The 26,235-nt window shown below is 35.7% G+C and overlaps 3 protein-coding genes across 6 annotated transcripts; 2 read left to right on the top strand and 1 right to left on the bottom strand.

Moving 5' to 3' along the window:
- The first annotated feature begins 475 nt into the window (after positions 1 to 475).
- On the top strand, positions 476 to 6,640 carry LOC132041489 (protein sym-1-like). 4 transcript variants are annotated; one of them, XR_009411073.1, is made up of 9 exons: positions 476 to 955; positions 2,091 to 2,178; positions 2,903 to 2,997; positions 4,382 to 4,454; positions 4,554 to 4,646; positions 4,739 to 4,825; positions 5,166 to 5,246; positions 5,829 to 5,898; positions 6,456 to 6,640. XR_009411073.1 is itself a non-coding variant. In XM_059432200.1 (8 exons), exons 1-7 carry the CDS (start codon positions 567 to 569, stop codon positions 5,244 to 5,246), a joined length of 906 nt encoding a protein of 301 aa, XP_059288183.1. In that variant the 5' UTR covers positions 476 to 566; the 3' UTR covers positions 5,247 to 5,256; positions 6,319 to 6,640. The 4 variants fall into 4 exon arrangements, 3 of the variants coding, with proteins under 3 accessions (XP_059288183.1, XP_059288182.1, XP_059288181.1); XM_059432200.1 differs by lacking the exon at positions 5,829 to 5,898 and having other exon boundaries at positions 5,166 to 5,256; positions 6,319 to 6,640; XM_059432199.1 differs by lacking the exon at positions 5,829 to 5,898 and having other exon boundaries at positions 6,319 to 6,640.
- An 805-nt stretch (positions 6,641 to 7,445) lies between these two features.
- Positions 7,446 to 8,538, top strand: LOC132041487 (heavy metal-associated isoprenylated plant protein 19-like). The gene is made up of 3 exons (XM_059432195.1): positions 7,446 to 7,478; positions 7,609 to 7,690; positions 7,800 to 8,538. The coding sequence occupies exons 1-3, from the start codon at positions 7,446 to 7,448 to the stop codon at positions 8,084 to 8,086; spliced, it is 402 nt and encodes a 133-aa protein (XP_059288178.1). The 3' UTR covers positions 8,087 to 8,538.
- An 8,640-nt stretch (positions 8,539 to 17,178) lies between these two features.
- LOC132041488 (uncharacterized) lies at positions 17,179 to 18,387 on the bottom strand. Its single transcript, XM_059432196.1, has 3 exons — positions 17,790 to 18,387; positions 17,571 to 17,711; positions 17,179 to 17,475 (listed from the first exon to the last, which is right to left on the bottom strand). Exons 1-3 carry the CDS (start codon positions 18,129 to 18,131, stop codon positions 17,179 to 17,181), a joined length of 780 nt encoding a protein of 259 aa, XP_059288179.1. The 5' UTR covers positions 18,132 to 18,387.
- Between the last annotated feature and the right edge of the window lie 7,848 nt (positions 18,388 to 26,235).

The raw sequence follows: 26,235 nt of genomic DNA on the forward strand, positions 1-26,235 counted from the left end.
AATTTTTATATGAAACCATCTAGAGTCCTACGACAAACTATCTTCTTAAAAATTTATAACTATTTTAAATTACAACAAATTTTCATTGAGTTAAAATAAATTCGATCATGTAGTCTTTTTTTGTAAACCAAACTTCAAAATAAATCATTTTAAGAGAAATTAGGAAACTATTAATATTGAATTGGCTTTAAATTTCTTAGTCACGAACTTGTAATTTATATGACTATTGTATCAAATTGTTTTTTATTACGAGCCAATTACCTCTGCAGTTTGTCTACTTTAACCAAAAAGGGAAAAACAAAAGGTCAAGAATACGAAATTTTAGTGAAATCACACTCTAATGGATAAGTTACAGTGGCTATGTGCTGTTTTAAGAACTTGAGGAAAGGTATTCGTCAGAAACTAAAAGCTCTCGGAAACAAAAACAAAAGAACAAAAAACATTTTACAAAAAGGTAAAAACACACAAAATATTCTTAAACCCTCAAAACCTCGACAACAACATAAAAAGGCGCACATTTCTGAAAGCCTTACACTAAAAAACTGAAAAGCTATCTATCCACTCGAATGCACTTAACAATGGCTTCTTCAAACGCCTCAATTCTCACCCGCAATTCTCTTTTATCATTACCCATTTCACAACTCCACACCCGTACCCGAATTCAACCAAACCCACCTCATACAACCCGACCCGGACTGTCTTCTTCTTCTTCTTCTTCTTCTTCTATCAGTTCTTCTTCAACTAATGGATTGAAAAGTTTGTGTCTTTCTAATATTGGGCCTAGACTGTTTGTTTCTAGTAATAGTAAGTTTCAGATGACGTCAGCAGTTTCAGGCGATGGAGATGGTGGTTATGGAGGCAACTCCGGTGATGGAAACTCCGGTGGTGGTGACAGCGGCAGTAACAGTGGTGGTGGTGGTGAGGGTGGAAGTAGTAACTGGTCGTTGCTTGCCTGGTAATCTTGTTTTCAAAATTATATATATTTGGAACCAATTAAGTTGCTTTTCTGCTGGCATTCTTGGCTTGTTGAACCGTCCTAAAAACTAATAGCCAACTAATGTGTATGTTTTTATAGATTAAGTATACATATCGTATAGACAGTGGCAGATCAACTAAGAGGGTTCAAAAATATAAAAGAGTAATTATACGAAGAAGCCAAGGGGTTTTTTTTTTTTTCTTTTTCTCTTCTCTTTATTTCAGTGTGTAGTATAAGATTTTGCTTTAACATCATTTGCGCCAAGGGGGTTCAACATCTACTATATATACATAAAAATAGTATACAACAACAACATAAGCAGTGTACATAAAAATAGTATAAAAATTAGTAATTTTAACCTTGTATATACTGGGTAATTTTTCGCCGAAGGAGGTTCAGGGGCAATACCTGGCTCCAATATACATACATATCATATACATATACATACATATCATATGCATACTCAATGTATATGTTTTGTATATTTCGGCTAGCGGCAGTAATTAATTTTGGCCAACGGGCAAAAATGGAAAAAAAGAACCTTTTTTTATGGTTTATATATCCCTGTGACTAAACAAGTCAGCCAAGTGCTTGTAACCGTATTAAGTACTACTAGCATTTTTGATGTACTGGGTTGTTTGAAGGGTATTTTACTGCTTGTTTATGAGAGATAAAACTGAAAAAGTGATAAACGATTTATAGTTTGAAGGAAAGCATGATTATTGCATATAAAGCTATCAGTGCCAGCACATATTATACCTGACTCCATTCTATTATAGTCGAAGTCGGCTATATGAATCTCCGCCTGTATGAACTTGCTCACATTGCTGGTCTCAAATCCGGATAAAGCAAAAGCCTACCAGCAAAACATAAAACCAAGCAATTTATGTTGAACCCTCACAATAAAGAATAATATATTCTCAATTTATGTTGAACCCTCACAATAAAGAATAATATATTCTCTAACTTATTTTAAAATAAGGAGTAATTTATACATCTGAGAAAAGTAGGAATAATATATATAATACTATAGAGTTTCATTTTTCTTGTAAGTCATATCGACAATGTTAACTGTATCATCGCGGCTCGAGAATAATTGTTACTTTTGCTGCAGGTATTTATCTCTTCTTGAGAAGTATCCAGTATGGACAAAAGCAGTTACATCTGCATTGTTGACACTTTGTGGAGATCTAATCTGTCAGGTAAACTCAGTAAAATGAAATTCAAACTTCAAGAATCAATAGAGACTGTTGAGGCTAAAATGAAATTCAAACTTCAAGAATCAATAGAGACTGTTGAGGCTGCACTCTTTTTTTATACTGTGGTTGTCCTTTGTCAATGCTCGTGCATGTTTTCTCTGTTGATGCTACAGGTTCAATATATAGATTACTTCAACAGGATTCGGTCATGAATTAAAACATCAAGTTCCTTCTGTACAAATGTGCGGCGAAGGGAAAACATCCTTTGATGAAATTTTTGTAATGTCTAGAAGACGTAGGCATTATTTTACCTGAGAAAAAAAAAACAGTAGGCAATATGAATCATATAATCTTTATATTCATTTTATTCGGTGTCTAATCCACCCTTCCTTTCCTTTCTCTCTCCATCAATTCGAAAAACAAGTTCCTTCTTTTCACTTCCCTTCTTACTGTGCAAAGAGTCAGCAGTTCAGTATCCCTGCTTGCAAACACTAACTATTGGAAAGATGGAAATGTTGTTATGAATTTAGATGACATGCTAGACTGCTTATGTTGCTAATGTAATCTAGCCTGCATTTTCTAATTTCTATGTACTTTCACAGTCTTGATACTGTTTGTTAATAAAACCTTACTTATAAAAATAAATAAACAAATAAATTGTCTTCGCGATGATATCAAGCTATTTTTCTATTCCCTTCACCTTATCTCATTGCTGTTTGTGTCACAGCTGTGGATTGACCAAGTAGCATCCGTGGACGTAAAGAGGACATTTCTGTTCACTTTCTTGGGGCTGGTCTTGGTGGGTCCAACTTTGCACTTTTGGTAATATATTCACAGCCCTTTCTTATTTCTTCTCTATTCGACTATGCTTGTACAACTTGTACTTTTACTACTTGAAATCCTGTAAAAAGTACACACATGTTATTCTGGTCTGTGTATCTCTACTTTCTTCCGGAGCTGGTGATGTTATTATCTTAATTAATGCATACAACATCACACAACATCTCATCATGATATTTACCAATGCTAAATTTAATAATGGTTTGCTTTTTTACCCTCACTTCACCACACTCATTGAACCATTGGAGCTTGTAGGGACTAGGATGCTTCCTTATAGGGAACTTCATATGTTCAACTAAGGAACGGCTCACCGTATTGGTGCAACTTTCGCCATCAATAATCAATGAACATACTTTATAATCAATGAACATACTTTATCCCCTATCGTGCATCTCCCATGAAATAAATTGTCCCTTTGATCGAACTCTTCCCTCACAATTGCACACATGGTTCGTCGCACTACACAAGCAAAGTCTACCCTTTCCTCCATCCTCTCTTCATCATCGCCTAATCTTCCTCATGTTCACTCTTTCCTCCCTCATCATCACTATCAACTCTACGTTCTTTTTCTTCATCGGTACGGTACCCATCATATAAGGCCACAATTGACCTCCTCACTCACTTGCAATATGTCCTCTACCTTGGCATTTGAAGCATTGGATGGTAGAAGGATGAGGAAAGATAGGTTTAGCATTGTTACCTCCTTTTGCTTTGTCGTATACCTTGGCCTTATAGTCGACTTTGTGTTGAGGAGTTTTGAGTAATGGCCTTGGGCTTTTCCCATGTAGATGATGACTTCCACTTGTCTTTTCCTTTACTTCATGCGGAAGATGAAGTAACCTTTGCCTTGTAAGACTTGTCTTCCTTCAAATCCGCTTCGACCTTGGAAGCATCATGAAAAGCTTCCTCTAGACTTCTATAAGTTTGTAGCCTCATTGGTTTGTAGATCTCATGATTCAAGTTGGCTACAAATCTTATCAATTTACTTGACAATATGTGTTAACTATTCGGGAAAATTTTCTTGAGAATATGTAATTGAATGATGCCACTGCAGGCCAATCACTGTATTTTATGATGGAAAATTGTTGAGGGTAGTTCTGGGTCTTCAATTTTGTTTCTCATGACCAATCTAAATTATGTGCGCAATCACAAGCTGATTTCTGTTTTTCATTAATGAGCTATTTTAAAACTTCTGTAGGATTATTTACTATTGTTTAAATATCATTTAGCTCCTTGCCTTGCTAAAGATTATATGACTCTACCAAATATGGGTGCATATCTTGTTTGTTTGGTGAATGCCTTGGGGTAAGATGGTCCTAGTGACATTATAGCATAGCTCCTTGTCTTCTGACTCTGATATATCTAGGTACCTCTACTTGAGTAAATTGGTCACAACTCCAGGGCTCTCTGGTACTCTCATGCGCCTTGTAATAGATCAGGTTTTCCTTCTTTTTCATTTGGTGATAATATCATATTTACTGGTGTAATTGCTGCCTTTGGAGTGATATCACCATTGAATTTGAGCTGCTTTGGTACAGTTCCTTTTTGCTCCAATTTTTGTTGGAGTTTTCTTATCCTCTTTGGTAACACTTGAGGGAAGGTCATCACAAGTGATTCCAAAGCTTCAACAGGTATTCTATATGGCCTTCCGTTCATACTTCGATGCATACTAATAACTACTCTTCCTGAATTTTGATTCACATTTACATTTGTTTTAATTAAGGAGTGGTTCTCGTCTGTCCTTGCAAATTGGCAACTCTGGATACCTTTTCAATTTATCAACTTCCGGTTTGTACCTCAGCAATTTCAGGTTAGTGAAACAGTCAATTTCATCATTTTGTTTGGTTATGAGCATGCTTCCTGTCAACTTCTAGTAGTTTGGAGATATCTCTTTAAGAAGTTGATCTGTTAATATGAATTGGCAAAAATGGTCCAATCATTCATGTAGAGAGTTAGCCAAACTAACTAACATAAAGCCGGATTATTTGTACATTCACATGCTAAGCATACATATAAGTTGCCTTCATGCACTCCCTTTAACATTCCTTGATGTTCTAATTGTAACCAAATATCTGTTTGGAATTAGTATTTGTAGTTTATTTTACTGTAACCAACTTGAGTGTTAGCTATTCTGTCTCCTCTGATTGCAGGTCCTTGCTGCTAACTTCATTGCGTTAGTGTGGAATGTCATCCTATCATATAAAGCCCACAAAGAAGTTATTGTAAAATAGGTATACCAATGTTTCTTTGAAATTAGTGTCAGTTCTGACTTTCATTACAAGGGATAAATTATTTACTTACTAAAAAAAAAAAAAAAAAAAAAAAAATGGTTGTTATCAGAAAAAGTTAATTATATCTCTTGGATGTACTTCATTGGAGGATATATTACGAAGTTAGTGCGCACTGAATTTGCAGAAAGCGCACTGAATTTGCAGAACCAGGGATTTATACCATTTTGTCAGTTAGGCTTTTTGTCAATGTCTAGGCAGTCATGAGAAATGTTTCTTTCTTTAAGATATGTGAAGTGTAGAAAGAGCTAGCATTGATTCATTGTTCTTGCACAGTTTGTTTGAATCTAAAAAAGAATGGAGATATTATTCTCACCTTATTATACAATAACAACAACATAATACCAGTATAGTCCCACAAGTGAGGTCTAAGGAGGGTGGGGTGTACGCAGGCCTTACCCCTAACTTTGTGGGGAAGAGAGGTTGTTTCCGGATTCTCCCCCAAACTGATAATTTTTTTTTTTATTAAAAATAAATAATGTAAAAATTATCTCCTAGTCCTCTAATTTTCGCTAGATTAAACAGGGTATAACTTGAGCAGGAGGAGAATTCCGGGTAAGTATGGACTTATGGAAGAAGATGTTCTCGCAAACTCTTAGTTAAGGAGAGTATCTGCTTGTTTGTTCAAGTTTTGGCATCAAGTTGTTAATTCAAATGTCAATAACACGGTCATTCTTTAGGTTAAATTAGGTTAAAGATTTTCCCTTACGATATGTTATAGTTGGTGATTAGTGCTGGACACACCTGCTTACATATAAATTTCCAGAACATGAGTTATGATTTCCTTATTCTGATTAAAAAGTTTGCCTGAATGATCTTGAAAATTGACTTTTTGAGCAAATGCAGAATCCTCCGTTTTCCCAAGAAAAAAACTGCCCTTCCTCCTGGGGGCCTACTAACTGGAATATGAATCAGTGTAGAATATATTTTTTGGCATTACCTTGAATTTAGACTACAAATTTGATTTTTAATCTGATGCAATTACTCCAACATGTAATTTCTCAATTCTATGTAGTGCAGACTTCAGGTTCTCGCTCCGGTGCCTACTGATGCCCAGAATTTGGAATAGGCATGTAATTTGTGCTGCCAAATTTTTTTTTTTTTTGATCTAGTTTGAGAATGTTTTTGGTAGTCCTGTTCCAGATCAATGGTTTAGTGGGAATGTTTTGCTTCTGTAAAGTCAGATCTCACAATTGCAATCTGGACTCCTGAATTTGTTTTTAGCAAGCACTTTGCTGCTTCCTCCCTCATTTCGTGTGGAATTTCACACAAACTTCTCTTCTGTAGACACTATCAAATGTAACAAGAATGCTAATTATAGACGCTATTACAGAAAATTCTCCTCTTTTCTTTAATTTTCGTTTAAGGAAAACAACCCCGGCGTAAAATGATGACCTAAAACGTTACATTACTAAAATATCTTTGCATGATAAATGATGTTTGGTTTTCAGTATAATGTGTTGCATAACTAATGCGGTATTGACTTTTAGTATTATAAAATAAAAAAATTAAAACCTTTAATATTGAACTCATTATTCATACAGGTCTATACCTTATGCTAGATCCGTATAATAGTTTACTTAGGATAGAACGTGGAATAAAAATAGGTGTATTAGCACTATTTGGATAAGAGTATTTTAAAGATGAAAAATGCCCTTAAAGTCGGTAGTTTGTATATATTCTTGTATCATATTCAGAGTGCAACACTCCATGTATTAATGCATTATGTAATGCCTGCTTAAGACGAGATGATTAAAAAATTTAGCGTAATTGATGAGAAATAAACGGGTATAGGCCCAGCAAATTGCAAATTAATAAGGAAAAAGTGGCAATTAGAATTCTCAACTCTTTGTTAACGGGCTTCTTGGTTTCGAATTTAAACTTTGTTCCAAGTGTGAAACGTCTATCTAACTGTATTAAACCAGAAGAAAAAAAAGCTAAATATCGAACAAAACACCAATATATGGAACAAAAGAAATATAAAAAGGTTTTGAGAAGAGATAATAATAGACCATATTATGGAAAACTCAACCGGTTGTGACTTTTCGTTTGTTGATACAAAATTAAAAATACTGGAAATATCAGAATAACTGCAATAACCGACTTTTGGATTTTAAGGATCTCAATGTTTCATCACTTGCAATGGGAGAGAAAAAGAAAAAGAAAACAGACGCGGTAACCTCAAAAATATATCCTCTTTTTTTTTTTTTTTGGCTACTATCATTCTATGTTTATGTAGATAAAGAATTGACCTTCCAGTAGAGCAAATTGTGCAGTTTTATCCTAATTTTAATGATTTGTATAGGTTGTCGAAGCAGAATTTAAAATTTCAATGTATTGCGAAGGATGCGAAAAACAAATTGCCAAGACCATATCCAAAATCAAAGGTACTCTTCCTGTCTTTAACAAATTTGAACTATTTTTTTATGAAATTTTAATTTTAAAGTGGTTTTGACACTATTGGTTCTTTTTCTGTTTTCTTTGTAACAATTTAAGGGGTTGAAGAATTTATGACGGATATGAATAAACACAGAGTGGTAGTAAAGGGTCGAATCAATCCAGATAAAGTGTTGAAGAAACTTAAGAAGAAGACCGGAAAGAAAGTAGAAATGTTGACTAAAAAAGAAGATGCTAAGAAGAAATCTGAAGAAAAAGAAGGGGATATACAATTGAAACCGAGTCCAAAGGAAATTGCAGATGCTTTGATGCTTGAATTTTGTGGAGATAGTGTGTTGTATACCATGTTTAGCGATGAGAATGCAAATGCATGTTCAATTATGTAAACCTATTCTTTTTGGACGTGAACTAATATTTCCTCAGAGCATTATTTAGGCTGTCTGATCCATTAATTTTGTCCAAAAGGTTGTCATCATAATTCACATCACTCGTAGTTAAGAGAAAAATGTGTAGAGTTGCATGCTTAACCCAACGTTTTCTAAAGTTTTTTTTTTTTTTTTTGTATTCTACTTGGTATTTCGTATAATTTGCATCGAAACTTCGATTAATCAGGAGTTGTGTCACATAAAGCCTATTAGAAAAACACTTTCTACCGGGATTTTTACTAAAGTTTATATCACCCGGTAAGTTTAGAAATGTGTAAAGTTGTTAAAATCCAACCTATGCAACAAGAAATCACTGTTCCATTGATGTATTTATAATTAGGTTAATTTGTTTTCAATGTATTTCCTAGATCTGTTTTACATTTGAGCAGAGTACTATTTCAGTTATCATTTCACATGCTCCCCTTTTAATTTTTTTGACCGAATTAGTTAATTATAAAAAAGTTAAATATCATTTGAACTAGGGCAAGTTACAGCTTTAGAAAAATGTGGAGTGACACAAAAATACTACAATCTCCATTTCTCTTATGGTGTGCACCACAAATCTGTGAGATCATTCCGCTAACAATACAACTCTATGCAAAATTTAATAATCCTAAATGTATTGTAATTTGGAAGCAAACTTGGAGTAAATTTTTGCGCTCGAACAAGGTTGAGATTATCGATGCGTAATCTCCAACATACATAATCAAAGAGTAATCGATGCAAATCAAACTCAATAGAGACAGAGAGAATCAACGAAACCAATGCAAATCTTCATTAAGAAACAAAAAATACTTAACAGACACCACATGAGATTGAAGTAAAATATCCAAAGACGAAGACGACAAACTTTACCAAAATATAAGTAGCCAGGAAAACAATAAGACTGGAATTAAAAAAACAGAGCAGAACCGAACCGAACCTTAATTCCATCACAAAAGTAGGCAAATCTGTTACTCTATTTATTCTATTATAAGATCGTCTAACTTCAAAACTTTTCTTCTTCCTTGGCATCTATCTAACCTGCAAAGATAGGAAAATAAATGTACTCTAATTAGCAAAAGCCAAAAAAAAAAAACCTGGAAAAACGAAAGCAGAGAGTGAATGAATGCAAGCTAAGTTTACCTTGATATGAAACAACCGCATGGCGGATCTCAACTTCAGAATAAGGAATAGCAGTAATACCTTTCTCCCTGGCTTCCCTAGCCATTTCATTATTGACAGAAGCATCATCAGAAACTAGAACTACAATCCCAATACCAATGGAAATGCAAAACTTGACTTCTTCAATTGTTGCAACGAAAACAGCCTCAAATTCTCTCAGCCTCCCCTTACGTTCTTCCTGCCTTCGCTCTTTCGAGAGCACGGATTTCTCCAAAGTTTGAATTTCATTCATCTTATATTTCAATTCTGCCAACAGATTCATTTTTAACTTTTTTTTTTTTGCTTCAGAAAAGAGATTGTGTAATTAAAAGTGTGAGGGTGAGAAATTTCAACCCTCCCTTATATAGGGGAGAAATTGGGTGTGGGGGGGGGGGGGGGGGGTTGTGTGGTGGTGGATGAGGTTGAGGTAGAAAATACGTGACCCAAATTTGGAGGGAAAATCCATCGTTGAGGCAGTGTGTGCGTGTGGGAGGTATATGAGAGAGTGTGTGTGTATTGCTGCAACTCCCACTTTGAAGTTTTGGTGAATTCTTTTACGGGAAAATACACACACTGTCATTATTTACCCATATTTTATGTTTGTTACCCCCATTTAGTCCACCTTTTTTTTTTTTATAATTTTATACAAAATTGATACATTACGTATAATGTTGTATAATCGTAAACAACATATTTTCTCCATCTCAAAATATTTATCGTCCTTACTAAACATATTTGTCTCAAAATATTTGCCATTTTATTTAATCGAGACAAACTTAAGTAATTTTTCCCCATTTTAACCTTGTACTCCCTCCGTTCACTTTTACTTGTCCACTTTTGTCTTTATATGCCCTTAAGAATTAATAAATGAAGTATGTATTTTACTATAATACCCATATTAATTGGTTTATAGTCGCATTGGACTTGGAGAATAATTTGAAAATGAGTAATTAATGTTGAGGGTAAAACAAGAAAAGAAAAGTTTGTCGTTCCTTGATATGCTAAAGTGGACAAGTAAAAAGTGAAAATTTATTTTAATATAGTGGACAAGCAAAAATGAACGGAGGAAGTATTAGTTAGCAACATTTAAGAGGTTCTCACCATTGATGGAGTAGATATTTAGTGAGGAGAAATTACATGAAATATGTTAAGAGGGTAAAATAGTCAAAATGGTATCCTTCTAAATGCTTTCTTAAGGAGCGTGTAAATGGAAAATGCAACAAATATTTTGATATGGAGGGAGTACAATTAAATTTCTAGGCCAAAGTACCCTTATTCACTGGTCTACGAAACTAGAGATTCTGAGTTCGATCCCCAGCAGAATATTAAAAAAAAACAATTTCGCAAGGAAATGTTTCATAGAAACTATGCCTATTCGGGTAAAGTTACATAGAAACTATGCCTTATGTGGTCATTTCCGGCACAAGTTGTGTAGTAACTAATTCGTTCGGCATAAGTTGTGTAGTAACTAATTTGCTCGGCATAAGTTTGTAGAAACTATGCCTATTAAGACATAGAAACTATACTTTTGCCCGCATAGTTCCGTAAAATTAAGTACACAAAACCAGGCGGACAAGGTCTAGTTTCTATATAACTTTGCCCAAATAGACATAGTTTCTATGAAACCTTGCCTTTTGAGAAATTAGGTCATAGATCCGAAGGGTAAAAATTAAAGTCACAATTTAAGGGACAAAAAATTAAAAACCACCCCAAGATATAGGGTTGGGCCAACTTAAGAGACAAATGCAATATGGGCCTCTTAGCTTATAAGGGGAAGTACAGTAGTTTGAAAATTTTGAAGTGATTGATAGAATGATACCATAACTGAACCTTTTTGTAGAGTGGGTTTTAAACTTGTGAGAGTAATATTATATTATATATGTGTATTTGTTATTTTCCGTAAGTGCATAACATTTGTCATGTTCGGGGCGCAAAAGGGAAAGCTGTGGTGGACTGTGAACATAAATAATACTAGCAGCAATGGAACTAATGGGAGAGGAAGTGAATCCGCGACTTAAGTAGCACAAAAAATAAAAAGTTGAACCAAACTAGTGCAAAAAAAAAAAATTCCATTAGTAGTATTCACGCACGAATTTCGTGCGTGAAAGGACCAAAGTGCAAAATTTCACTTTTGCGCTTTTCACGCACGTAAAATTGCACGTGCTAATGTCTAATCGCTTTTTTTTTTTTTTTTTTTTGCGTTACCTTTCCAAACACGTTTTTTTCCATACTTTGGGCAAAAGATTAGTCATATTTCAAAATTCTAAAATATCAATATTTTATATAAAACTTAATATCTTTTTTGCGTACAATAATGTGGCTCATTACAAGTCCACCTAAATGTTGATCGTCGTTTTAGGGGTTCTAAAAGTGCCCGAAGCAAGTTTTGAAACTTGTAATATTTATAGGGTTTTGATTTAAGTGTTTTAATAATAATTCATCCAATACGAGAGGTTTATACTAATTAAAAAATAATTCATTCCATTTAATTACAATACTAATTCAAAGCAATACAATAATAAATTACAATTACAATAACAATACAATCTTCAAGTTCTAGTAGGCTCTATTACTTGACGTGCTTGTACTATTTTACTTTATTGCCCACACGAACGCTTGTCATGGCCATATTGCTTACATATAATAATTTAAGTAGAGTAAGTTCTTTCACTAACATCCATTTGATTGGGTCTACGACTCCGTGAGTTAATGCCCAATTTTCTAATGTAATCCTTGTTAGCAACCATCGAAACGTTTGCTCAATAAGCTTCATTACTGTGGGTGGAATTGGCTAATATGCTCTAAGGTGTAACTTTGGACCTTGTATTCCCACACATAATTTGTTACCGTTCTCATTCTTCAAGCACTTGACAGCATGAGAACAATGTGAAATGCTTGCACTTACTCAAGTGCATATTCTTTTGGCTTCATAAATCCAGATGTGACGTTTCCACCCTTACCGTTATAATAACCCGTCCTAACCTTCATATACGTTGAATTGGGTCATTTTCGGTCATTTGGGTGACGCTCACATTTTTGTCTATAATGCTCCATAGTTTTGAAGCGGCTTTAGGTATCCATGTCCCGCCGTCTGCGCATTTATCAGCTCGTCTCGCCTTGTCTAACAACAAATCGCTCCACCACTTCGTCAAAGTCATTCTCACCATCATGTGACAGTAGTCCTCGACATTTCAGCAAGCCATTGAAAGACTCCGAGCCGTTTGTTTGCGAGCATGCCCCATCTTTTCTCCTCAAAGACATGCCGTCCATTTTTCAACATCGAGCTTCATCAACCAAACGTATGCGGGTTCACTCACCGATTCGAGATCCATTTTTGCACCGTTTTCGTTGTTGATGCCATCGCAGCCCCCCCACATCAATTTGTTTAGAGTGCCGTTGTGAAACGTTGATTGCAAATTCGCTCTTCAAGTATTCTTAAACAATATCGATGGTAAACAAAGGGAGGTCACACCGGTAAATTATCCATATTGTGCAATATGCCTTTTACGACGATCGACAAAGACGCATATGCCGGTACGATCCTTAATAACATGAGTTTTCAAACGGGTCAAAAAGATCCCCCATGTGTCGTTGCTCTCGTTAAGCGGCAATTGCGAAAGCAAGAGGAAATATTGACCCATTGGCATCCATTCCTATTGCAATTAGGAGCTTGATGTCGTAGGCACCGATATATACATGCGTACCATCTATGGATATCAATCGGTCGATGAAGAAACCATCAATGCATGGTTTGAATGTCCAAAATACGAAGTTGAAGATTTACCCTCTATAAGTCGCCACTCTACAACGGTACGGGATTAAAATCTTGTAAAAGTCGCCATATACCTTCGGGCCGATCGAAAAGAAGTATGCCAATTTCCAAAGACCATCTCAAAAAGCGTCTACGCCCGAGAAATCCCTTTTTGTTGCTTATAGTTTTACTATATACGGCTTGAACGTTTCGAATACAATCTTTAATGGGGAACCTGCACAAGTTTAAACAAACAACTTTTAGTAATAATCTTTCAATTGATATAAGACATATAATGTACTAGGTAGGATAAGTTACCTTGGCGTTTCGGCAATGTCTTTAAGTAACACTTGAGCAATCATGTTTGTATCTAAATTATAATGATCTCAGGGTCTGTAGGCTCCTGAGATGGGTGGGGTGGTGAATATGAGGTAGTCTCCTGGATGGGTCGCTCCTGTGGACCCACAGGCGTAGAACAATGAACCCGAAATAATATATAAATAATTTAGATTTGATTTATTGTAAAATGAACTCGAAATAAACAAATAATTAATAAATTACTTTACTTTGTTGTAAAAGTCAAACTTGTGTGTCGACGGCCTCCGAGATGCACGGCGAGAGGGCTCTGAGCCGCCACTGCGCGGGCAGGATGCAGATGGTGCCCATATCAAACACGAAGTCCTCGAACATGGTGTCGTCGAACTTCAAATGTAGGCCACCCCGTAGATCACGAATCGGCCGCTCACCCCGTGGATCACGGCTCGTGGATGTGAAAGTGAAGGCCGTGGCACACATGCCTCGAAAAAAGGTCAAGGCGTATATAGAGGTGTACGTGAAGTCGACGGCGGGGAATGAGAAAGTCGATGGGATATACGTAGTCGATGGAGCCTCATCACCGCCGCCCCTACCACCCGCGACGGCCACCAGTTCCTCGGCGACCACGACCACCCCGCTTTGCCCCAGCGGGGCACGGGAACACGCTCGTGGAGACGCTCAAAGTCACGTGCTGTCTCATACCGCCCGCAAGCTCAATCATCCGTGTCGCATACTCCGCCGTCTCGGGGACTCGTACGGCGATGCTCTCATAGCGCATCGTCTCGAACGGTCCGTACCTGCATATGTTTGCAAATATTAACAATTTAATAAATTTGTAAAGTAGTACATAAGACGATGGTTTAAGTTTAAGACTAATAAAACTTACCAGCGCCTCGTACGCTCCTGCGAGAGCTACATATCCCAAGCCATCTGGACGACGCCTAGGGGGTTGCCAACGCATGCGAGTGATCCGCATGTACCACCCATGTACACATGGATGGGAGTGTCATGTCCGACCACCGCTAGGCTCGCCATCCTCACATCCCAACTATGGACCCGCCGGCCGCATACGGAGTCGCCATGCATCATCGACTCCCGCACGCTCGTCCTTCGTATAGTGGTGCGTGCTCCCAAACCGTAGCCGCGGGTATATTCGTACATACCCAAATCGCCGTAACACGCGATCGGCGCGTGATACTCAACGATATCCATATGTATCAATGGACACCGCGACATCCATACGTGCCGACCCGGCCCTACAAAACGCCGGCGGCTCATCCAAAATATGATCATACGGCGTCCATATATAAAAGCCTCGTAAAAAGAATTGAACTAGTTAACAACATAAGACTAAAAAATAGTAGTTATGTGGTCTAGCGTGTGAATCCAAAATATGAACATACCGTCCGCGCCGTCACGCGGTCTAGCCGATCCCTAAACGGGATAAGGCCGTGGTGCGTCTCCACGCGTCGGCATACGCCTCGCGACCATCTCCGCGCGTATGGCATCGGGACAAGAAGATAGTCGGCGGGAGGGTCGGTGGTGACTGGCCGAAAAGGTCTCAACCTAGTCCACACCCATATCCGATATAGTCAATTAAAAAAAAAAATTATCGATCGTCGTTTTAAAAAAATATATTTTGTGTATAATTACACGCACTTAAATATATAACTCGAAGGAGCGAGCAAAATGCGGGAACCTCTACCCTCGTGCCCATAGAACATCGGCGGTAATCTCGATACACGTAGCAGAAGACACGGCAATGCTCAACTATAACATCCTATCTCGGCGAGATCGTCGATATACCGAAGATACCTCAAGCTCATACGCGAACCCGAAGTGTTCGGGAACAGGATGGCCCGAATATGATGAGTAGGTATAGACGCGCACGTCGATCAACATCGGCAGCGCGTGTCCCTCCAATCGGATGCTACGTATGTCCGCGAGGCGCAAGTGGGCATAAAGTCGACAACAAAAGCCGACTCGGCCGGAAATATGACCATCCGGAGCAACAAACCGGTGAGCCTAATCAACTCATCTCGGTAAGGCGGCGGCACGTGAGGCTCCCTCAATATACAACGGGCGTCCATCAACCGTAGCCCATAAATGACCTCCACATCCTGGGGTAATGGTAGCCTCACCCCAATGCGGAGATGAAATGCGTGCGTCTCCGGTCTCCACCTCTCAATCAATCTTGTCACTAGCGACCTATCGTGCGTACCCGACCAACTTCGACGCACCGAGAGATACCTCCCCGACGTAGTATATCCAAGACACGAGGATGTGGGGGGCGGCGACTAAGATCTCCCATGCCGAGTCCCCTAACCGGCACGACACCGAGACTCGGTGCCGTGTGTCGGATGTCCGATATATGTTGCGACCATGCTCGGCCGAAGATACAAGAACTCTCGGTCGAAAGGGCCGGATCAAGAGGGTGGTGATCCATCTATTTTACGCATTTTAAATAAATCATTAACAAGTAGTATTAGTATTAGTATTAGTTATGTAATCTTTTATCGAAAATTTTATTAAAGATTGTGGTGACCCATCGTTTTACGTATTTTAAATAAATCATTAACAAGTAATATTAGTTACGTAATCTTTTATAGAAAATTATATTAAGGGTTTTCAATCCTAAGCTACAAGTTATGAATCCTAAACTAGGGTTTTCATTCCTAAAATATAAAGATGAGTTAAATAATTAACAATTAGTTAGGATACAATTAGTATAAATAATTAATAAATAAACAAATAACTAACAAATCAAATAATTAACAAGTTATTATCATATATTTAATAAATAAACAATTAAGTAACTAATCAAAAATTAATAAATTATTATCGTATATTTAACAAATAAACAATTAATTAACTAATGAAACAATTAAGAAATTATTAACAAATAAACAATTGGCTTAACAAAAACAAAATAAATAATTAGCCGATCTAACAATTGAAATAGCTAGTCTAACAATTAATAAATACTTAAGTCGCTAATCCAATAATTAACAAATACTAAATAAACAAGCAATAAATAATTAACTAATTAACAATAGATAAACAAATAATAAAAAAAAATGAAAAAAATAGGCCCCAACGGTCTGCAGATTTGCCAAAAAACGCAAAAAAAAATAATAGCAAAACGCAGTAATCCACAGTTTATACAATGACCATGCTTAGGTAATAATATATTTAACAATGTAATAGAAAATTTGTAGTGAAATACCTAGATTGAAGCTTTTTTTGAGTTTTTGAAATGTGTTATACGCTCGCTCTATTCCGAAATCCAACCTTAGAAACTTGTTCACTACAGCTTCAATATCCAAGAATTGAGTTTGGATTGAAAAATAACACGAAATTATAGTTTTAAAGGGGGGGACCACTGAAAAATGGGGTTAATGGCGGGTGGGGGCGGGAGATGTCGCGATCTGGTGGGGAAGATGGTGATTTATGGTTCCTCATTCACACGATTTCGTGCGTGAAAGGGCCAAAGTGAAATTTTGCGACTGGTCCTTTCACGCACGAAATTCATGCGTGAATACTATTAATGGAATTTTTTTTTTTGCACTAGTTTGGTTCAACTTTTTATTTTTTGTCTTTCTTAAGTCGTAGAGATCTCTTTTTACCGATGTGAGTTTAAAAGAGCACAAAAAGGAAGAGAGAATAACACGTGCTAAAAGTCGCAATTTGTGGCATTATCATAACGAGTTCATGATTAAGATGAATATAAATATCTTTAGTAGATTACCAAACACGGAAAGAACAATCAATAAATATTGACGTCTGAAGCCTAATACAAGAGGAGGAACCAGGGGACAAATCAATACGGCATGGAGAGGGGGATTTAAAGGATGATCAGCTCGACTCTTTCAGAAACTTTTCCTTCTAGTTGGCGCCAAGCCCGACTTCTTGATCTTCTCTCTACTTTGGAACACTTCCTTGAATGTGGTGAGAAATTGCAAGGACTCACAATTAATTTCTCAAGCGCTAAACAATTTTCAAGAAGGTAAGTCATAAGTTCGGCATCACTTGAGCCCCTAAGATAACCGTTGTATCTGATCACTTTGAGATGTTGATAGGGACATTCTGCCTTTTGAAAAAGCATTTGACCTATAACGATCATCATATAACACCAAATAAACTGCAAAAAGGAAAAATATTGCATATTATACGGGATGAAGTTCAATTAAATAAAACACTGCTCATACATCAACTAAAGAATAAATTTGTACGTACCTCAATCTCGAATTTTTGCAGGTTTGGAGATGTATCAAGAAGAGGAGGTATTCCAATGTGACTACAATCGGTAACGTTTGAAACACTCAACATGACCTGCTTGAGATTGTTGAATTTTGGAAGAGAATAGCTGTCCATGCCCTGAGAGGAAGTTATCAAATAAGAAAAGTCAAACTGGAATTGAGCACCAACAAATTAAAGAGTTGTGTTAATTCTTACCATCAGTTGACCAAAATTTACTTCAAGTGAAAGCATGACAAGTTGAGTGAATTTCGTTGCAAGGGTGGTAGCAAGTCTAGACAAAGATGGAAAGAAATATGCATCGATGTGAACATCAAGAACTGAAGTAACAATCTCGAGATCGAAATTCGTTTCCGATCCCTCGTAACTAAAAGAGACAAGATTGATACATTGATTAATCTTCAGGGAAGATAGTATATCGCAAGAATGTATCTCCAAATGCTTCAACTTGAGAGAAGGACCAATTACATCTAGATGTTGCAATTGGGTAGACTCTCGGATTGATAAGCATTCGAGAAGGACACAGCTTGAGAGGAACATGTTGACCACTTGACTATCCACATCAACCCCGCTTAAAGTCAACACTTTGAGATTCTGAAATCCAGACAGGTCTTTCAAATCTAAACAAGCATGATGATCTCACCAATGAAGATAGAATAATTCTATCTTCAGACTTTCAACTTTCGTTGCTAATGCAAAGTTGAGCCACTTATCAACTTCACATTGAAAACTATCTCGAAAAAGACAAGTGACACTGAATTCTTCTAAATGACAAGACTTGTGTAAAGCCAAAACATGATTAACCCGATCGATGCTTCCTTTCTGCAAAATTCTGTATCATCCCAATCCCATTCCAATGTTGAAATTGGAAGGCTAAAGTCAATGCGTGTGACATTTGTCCAAATGTAGCGCCATCGACTTGAAAGACAACTCGCAGCCACTGCTTCTCTCAATGTCAACTGAGACAGAATTGACACAAGAAGCTCATCTGGCAATTGGCTAAGTCTGTCTGACATTACTATTTAATTTGTTCCTGATAAATCCAAGACTAAGTTCACAATATAGTAGGAGTACTAAATGATTATCACATAAAAAAAAAAATAACAAAGTAAAAATGCAGTTTGTAGAGTAACTTAATTGAAAGCCCAATCCAAACTGAAATCCAATTAAGTAAAAAAATGTAGACATATATTTTTTTTTTATGACTGTGAAATCAAGATTGGATTTTGCAGTATAAAGATTATATTTCTGGTGGAAGGACTAATTGGTTCATGTAAAATTAAACCCTTAAATGCACACTTGTATCGTGATTAGATTAGAAGCAACAGATAAAAGGGCTCACTTTACCGTTTTTATACCTCACCGGATCTTCTACTCGATCTGCTGCTTAGAAAGAAAAGAGAAAAATAAAATTATATATAAAAAAAGAATTAACAAAACTGGTGGAGAAAAAATCAATTGCAGATGATGTGTATAGCTCCTGAAAATTATACTGCAAAATAAATTACCTTTTTCGACAAAACCATGCACGCCAAAAAAAGCCTGCTACCTACAACCAGTGGCAAAAAATTGAAATTGAAAGAATGTCACATGTGATGCAAAAATTTTGGACCTAACTCAATCTCTAAACCATTTTTGAGACTACACTAGAACTTTAATTCTCTTATGTTGAGGGAATCAATAATTTATACTCAAACAAAAAGTAACTGGTTGTCAACTTTTCAATGCCTCTTTGAGTTTTAAGATATAATTATTTAAAAGGATCTCTTCGATTATTTGGAATTATTTAAGGGCTTGAGAAGTGTTTTATGGCTTTGGGAGATTAGTCATAGAAAACGTTTCCTTTTCACTTGTTCCAAACTATTTACACAAAGATTTATGAATTTAATTTCCTTTTCTTTTTGTAATTCCTATTCTTATTACAGCACCTACAATTAATGTTATAGGACTTTAGTTATTCTGTTAACAGTTTAAGATCTTTCAACGTTTAAGTATTATACACTTTGGTAATAAAATAAGGTAAGTTTTACACTATTAGATCATCAAAAGGAAGTGTAAAAGTAGTTATTCGAATGTGAGATTTGCAATATTCCAATTAAGGCAAGTACTTATAACACCATGTAAAAATGACCTAATCATGCAAATACAAAATTTATTTATAAAATAGGAAGGAGAAGAATGAAAGAATTAAATTAGGAACTTTTTTCTCCCCACTTGTGGTTGTGGTACATAAAAGGAAGAAAAATTAAAGGATGAACAAAGAAAACATAAGACGTACGTGTTCCTTAGTTTAGTCCTATCCCTTCAAAGGACTAAAAGTTCCTCTCATTGTTTTTATAGCTTATACCACCCAGACAGTTTGCCCGCACTTTATTAATAAAACCTTAAACCAAAAAATACGAGTTAAAGAGTTAGATTGTATCTAATTAATCCTAGATCAACAAGTACTTTTAACAAAAATCACATATATATTATTAAACAATAAATTCAATGGACAATTATTAAGGCCTCATTTGTTTTCATTAAGATTAAGACGTCTGAATTTGAATGGTTAAAATGTTGTCTCTAGGTCTAAACACTGAATAATTAAGACTGTTTGTTTTTCAATATCTGAATGTGCATAATGTATTTATTTAAACATAATAAATATACAATTCAAATTAAAAAGTAAATAAATGTAGAAAATAAATACAAATTTAATAAAATAAAATATTATTTGATTAAAAAAATGAAACATTTATGTTCACTAGTAATGGTGGAGATGTTTTGTAGTCGTGGTGGGTGGTGAGTGGAGGTGGAAGGGTGAGTGGGTGGTGCGTGGTTGGGGTGAGGGGTGCGAGGTAGTGGGGGTGGGGTTGGGGATGGGAGGTGGAGGTAGTGGGGAGTGGGAGTGGGTGGTGTGGGGTAGGGGTTGATGGTGGGGGTTGGGGTTGGTGGTAGAGATGGGATTAGTAGTGGGGTGGGTGGTGGGAAGTGGGGGGTGGGTGGGTGGTGGGGATTGGGGTTAGTAGTGGGGTGGGGGTGGTGGGGTGGGGGTGGGTGGGTGGTGGGGTGGGGTTGAGGTGGATGGGTAGGGTTGGGGTTGAAGCTGGTGATAAAAAAGTTCCATACAAAAATACCTCTTAATGATATTAAAGACTTTGGTTCAAGATCTTAATAATTAAGACCTCATTCAACCAATAAGTGTTTAGATCTTAACGCAAACAAACGAATCAATCGGCAAGATGTCGAATCCATTCGCATTCAGACCTTCAATAAGTGCAAACAAATGAGGCCTAAGTGTCATTCAAAAGTTTCTCCAGAGTATGACATGGAGTTAAAAGTATATTGATTGTGAGAATTATTAGGAAAATAAACTCTAATAATATTTATTCGGGTGAGTCTTTATATTTTTTGCATAAATTTTATAGAATTACTGCTTGATTAAAGGATAGCGGACAACAATTGTATACCCAGAGAAGAGAATTAAGCATAATTTTTCACAAAAAAAGTAAAAAAAAAAAAAAAATAAGCACAGCAATAAGGTAATATTATTTCGAAGATGACCACTTTCATTCAGCCAACTAAGACCTAATAACAGAAGAAATAAAAACGAAACAGTTTACATAATCTTGTGGTAGGCTGAAGAATCTACATACCCGTAAAATAACATGAAAGCCAAAAAAAAAAAAAAAAAAAAAAAAATGATGAAGAGAAAATATTATTTAAGCAACAAAGAATTTAGAGGTATAATATGAAAGTACATATAGTTCAGAAGTAATATGGAAAAGCTAGCTATACAAAGTTTTTTGTGGGTTCAAGCAAGGTGCGGTTAAGAGATCTATGTATATATGTACATACTAATCAAGTTTTTATAGTTTATTCAAATTACTAGCTTTTAACGTTGGGATTGTACAGTGTCCGTAACACGCACAATGGAAGACAAAAACAATTTTGGATAGATCTACTTATGTTCAAATTTATTTCTATTACAAATACGGTTTCAATACAAACCTGGTAATGAGAGTCGTAATTCAAAATTACTTCGATGATACGAAGACTCTATGTGTATCCACACCTAGATTGATCTTTGCTATCAACTCCTTGATTAACGGAACTCGTGAACAAGTTGGATTAAAAATATTGTGCTGAATTTTTTCTCAAAAAATCTCAACTCACAATAAACGGAACAAGAAAACAATTTTTTTGTCAATGATTTTTCCTCTCTTGGTTTGGTGTTGCTCACACACTTTAAACGAAGTGTTTTTCTCAAAAACTTGTTATGACACATGTCCATCACCCTTTGAATAGCATCTCACCTATAAGCATAATTAGACTTTTATGGAAAAACTTTCATTAAATAAAAGAATCGTAACCCATTCCAAATGGGTTACTGCCCGTGAGGCGTGAGCTATGCACCAAGTCGTTTATAGACGAAAATTGGATTTTACGTGATGATGCAGCTAAGGGTGTTCATGGTTCGGTTTAGGTCAGTTATTGATTAAAATTATAACCAAACCAATTTAGTCGGTTTTTAAATGTCTAAAATCATAACCAAACCAAATAAAATAATAACCACCGGTTTGGTTATTATCGGTTTGGTTCGATTTTTCGGTTTATATGACTTGGTACCATGAGACTTATCAAGATCTTGTTTGACACGCAATTATGTCCTCCTTTATTCCAATTCATTTTCTTGAGCTTCTAAGTTATTAATAAATTAAATATCTTATTTTAACCCTTACTTTATTATAATTTCTACTACTTCGTATTAATATTGTTAAATATTAATATATGCGTACATCGCTACTTACTTATTATGTATTGATCATAAGATATAACTTAGGTAATATTTTACTCTATTATTACCTTACTTGTATTTTATATACTAATGATAAGATTATTATTTTAATTTATTAGTATTATTATTATGATTATTATTATTATTATTATTATTATTATTATTATTATTATTATTATTATTATTATTATTATTATTATTATTATTATTATTATTATTATTTCTACTACATAATATAATTTAAAAGCCAAAGAAATATAAGGAAAACGGATGGGCCAATTCATTTACAATTTAGGCAAACTTTTGTAGTTGACCCATTTGGTCATCAGCCTTATCCCTTTTAATGCACTCAAATGACCACCTAAGCTCAACTAATACCCAAATGAGCCCATTGCTCGTAAAACCTAATACTTCTCAATCTAAGTCTAAGCAACCTTGACCCTCTGTTCTCTCTTCTCACGCCTTTCTCCATTTCCAAAGAAAGAATGGGTTCCCTTTCACCTGCATTTTGCCATCCCATTTTTGTGCAAGTTTGCCCACATTTATCCCGTGCGCATCAAAACCAGATGAAGCCAAACAGAGCAGACCTGAATTCAAACCAAATCTCATCATTGTGAGTATAAACCTGACCGAATCACGTGGATGGGCTACAAGTTCGTCCAAAACTCCTCCAACGTTCGAATTTCCAACAATTTTGGCCAGATTTCAAAACTTTTAAACTCAAAAATCCCGCCCAATCCAGAACCGAAAACCCTAGAAATCACTCTATAAATACTCACGTTTTGATCCAACAAGGAGAGCTCTTTCAGCCGCCTGAAAACCTCTTAAACATTTACACTTTTTCAGTCACTATATCTGAAAAAAAAAACAGCACTGCTAATAACAATCCTTACTCTAGCATTTTCATTCAATTCGTCCAAAAGTGAAATACGAAACTTTAGTTCACAAAAATCCGCAATACTTACATTCGAATTCGTTTGGCTTAAGATTCGGGTCTATTCATAACGAGAGAGTGGATTCGACGCCGACGACCCCAGTTCACTGCACACAAAAAAGGTAAACCTCGATACACTTATTGCTTATAGTCTTTAGTTTCTGCTTTAGTTAAAAATTTTAGCTTATTCTGCTATATTTCTTTAGTAGTTATGTAGTTCTTTGTCGTCATGTTATTTGTTTGATGTTTGGGAGCTGTTAGGATAGGATGATAACTGCTAAAATGAATTTGAAAGACGTATACTGTAGTTTGGATGCTTAGACTGAATTTCGGACTTAGAACCTATTTAAAGTCGAATATACATAGGACATACAGTGGGTTATCAAGGTAAGAAGAAGATATACATTCGATATATATCTGATACACACACCGTGGTGTGTATATCGTAGGTATATTGTGTATGTGATTAAAACAGATCGGCACTGAATCATCTCCATAATTGTCTTTCATCTGTAAGTTTAAGTTTTCTGTTTTGGTTAATGCTAATATGAAACGATTGCAAAGTGAGTATTGATTATTTGTTCTTCCATGATTTAGAGTTTGCTACTACATATGTTTGTACCAAACAGGTCTTGAGATAGCATTAAATCACTGAAAATTTAATTCAATCCCGTCTGTTATGTTTAAATGCCCATCGAAGTATTAGTTTGGCATAGTGACCTGAGCATGAGGTTAAGGCATTAGTTTGCGGCTTGATTCGGTCTGTCTAGTAACGTATTGAATCTGTGTTGGGATGCAGTGTTTGTTTCTTATTCCCCACTGGTCGTTTATCGGATTAATCGTGACCAGTTGCTATGCCAATGTAGATTCCTTGTTTTATTGGTTGAAGAGTTGTACTACATTTAGCCTGATTCAATTTTAATAAAGAAAACACATCACTTGGTTTGGTTGTTGAAATCGTGATCATAATCTAAGCTGGAAATGACATGTCGAAGATCCTTCCTTTTCCAATCAACTGCTACTCTGTCTGTCTGTATTATATCTGTGACTCAGCGTTTTGTTTCCCTCTTTATATATTCATGGTAAGTGAGAAACTGATCGTAAAATGTGAATTAAGGTGTCACGACCCGATCTACGGGCCGCGACGGGTATCCGGGGCTAACCACCGAACACCACCCATTCCGTTACCCATGATTTATAGCTACGATAATTCGTGTGTGAAGCCTTAACATACCCGCCTTATAGTTTCATAATCAAATAATACAACCGGCATAGCAATCCGAAAAAGGATATATTTCACTGAGCTCATCTGGCAGTTATGAGTCGACATCTAGATTCGCTCCAATTTACAACTTTGTTTCGCCGGAATATTCACAATAGTAGTATGTCTAGTTACCCAACCACTTCTGTCACTTACCTTTCTTCACTACCCAAACTTCACTTATAGCATCATCTTTCCCTCTTTCTGCCATTTCACGTTATTTCTCTCTTCCCTATAATCGGCTAATAGTAATCGCAATTAAACTTTTCCTAAAACCCTCCATTTTGTTTTTCTTTGTTCGCAAGGGTCTAAGTCTCATGCACCACTAACACCTCTTATTGCCTCATACTCTTCTACTCTTGTGTTACACTCAACATTGGTTCCGAACCCAATCATACTCATTGTTATACCCCATTTTAACCGGGTTAAATTAGAGTACAACATTTTGGAGATTCCTATTTTGCTTTATTTAAGGAGTCGCCACCTAATTGATTTTAAGGTGAATTAGGGCACCTAATTATTAACTAAGGTAAAGCCTAACTAAACCTCCGTTAATAGTACCGCTTAAGTTCAATTCTAGGTAAGGTTCTAATTATCCTAAAGGAAGGGATTAGGCATCTCTAGATCCGTTAACTACGGTTATCCGGTCAAACTTAGGTTAATTAATTTAGATTAAATATAATGCTTAAATTTTAAGAAAATAGTTTGTACATATTACCAAAGTTCAAAGGAAAATAAAATTAGCTAAGATAAAACTTAGGGAAAATGATAATTATTGAAAAGAACTTTAAAGGCTAATAAGACTTGGTTATTAAGATTTTAAGGGGAGAATATAATGATGCCATTTAAATAATATTTCATAAATATTGCAAGGGCTTTAAAATTCTATTTAGAATAAAACTTGTACCAAATATATTAATCTTGCATAAAAGGAGATTTCAAATGCCATGTAAAACTGATGAATATTGCTAAGCTTTTAAATAATAATGCTATTTAAACTAAAGTTGTCAAAATGCAATGGCTTGCACATGAATAGAGACCTTTTAAAAGAAAGCATAGCGAGTTTAAAATTTAAATAAAATTATATTATATGAATATAGTAATATAGAAAATAAAATGAAAAAAGGGGTAATGAGTTCCCTTCCTCAAACTTTATTTAGTTGTAGTCGGCTAAATACGTATAGTTTGATAAATCTTAGAGAAATTGTTTGTAAAGTTCTTGAATATATTTATATTAATAGCATTTTGAAATCTTAAAGTATTGAAAAATATGATTCCATTAACTCAAAGTATATAGTTACACTATTTGCAAATTAATTATCCTAAATGAATAGAATAAATATTAAATGTTATAACTAGTCTTGAGATAAATGAAAAGAATGAAGCTTGTGGAATTAATTGTTAGTTTACTACCCATTCTTAAGACTAAGTCCCACTAAGTTTGCTAAGGTTCATTCTAACTAAGGAAATAAACAAGGTAAAGTGTTAGTTGCACAAATACAAATCAAATGCATAAAATGAAATAAAAGAGCAAATTATATTAAATGGGCTCAGCCCATTTCGGAATTGCTGGTCTGCTGCTATTGGGCTTTTAGCCCAGAATTTATGTTTTCCATTTCTTTGTAAGTCTTTGATCTGATGGGAGAGATGACCCGAGAGAGATTATGTT

This window comes from Lycium ferocissimum, unplaced genomic scaffold (genome assembly GCF_029784015.1).
Source record: "Lycium ferocissimum isolate CSIRO_LF1 unplaced genomic scaffold, AGI_CSIRO_Lferr_CH_V1 ctg10464, whole genome shotgun sequence".
NCBI lineage: Eukaryota > Viridiplantae > Streptophyta > Magnoliopsida > Solanales > Solanaceae > Lycium > Lycium ferocissimum.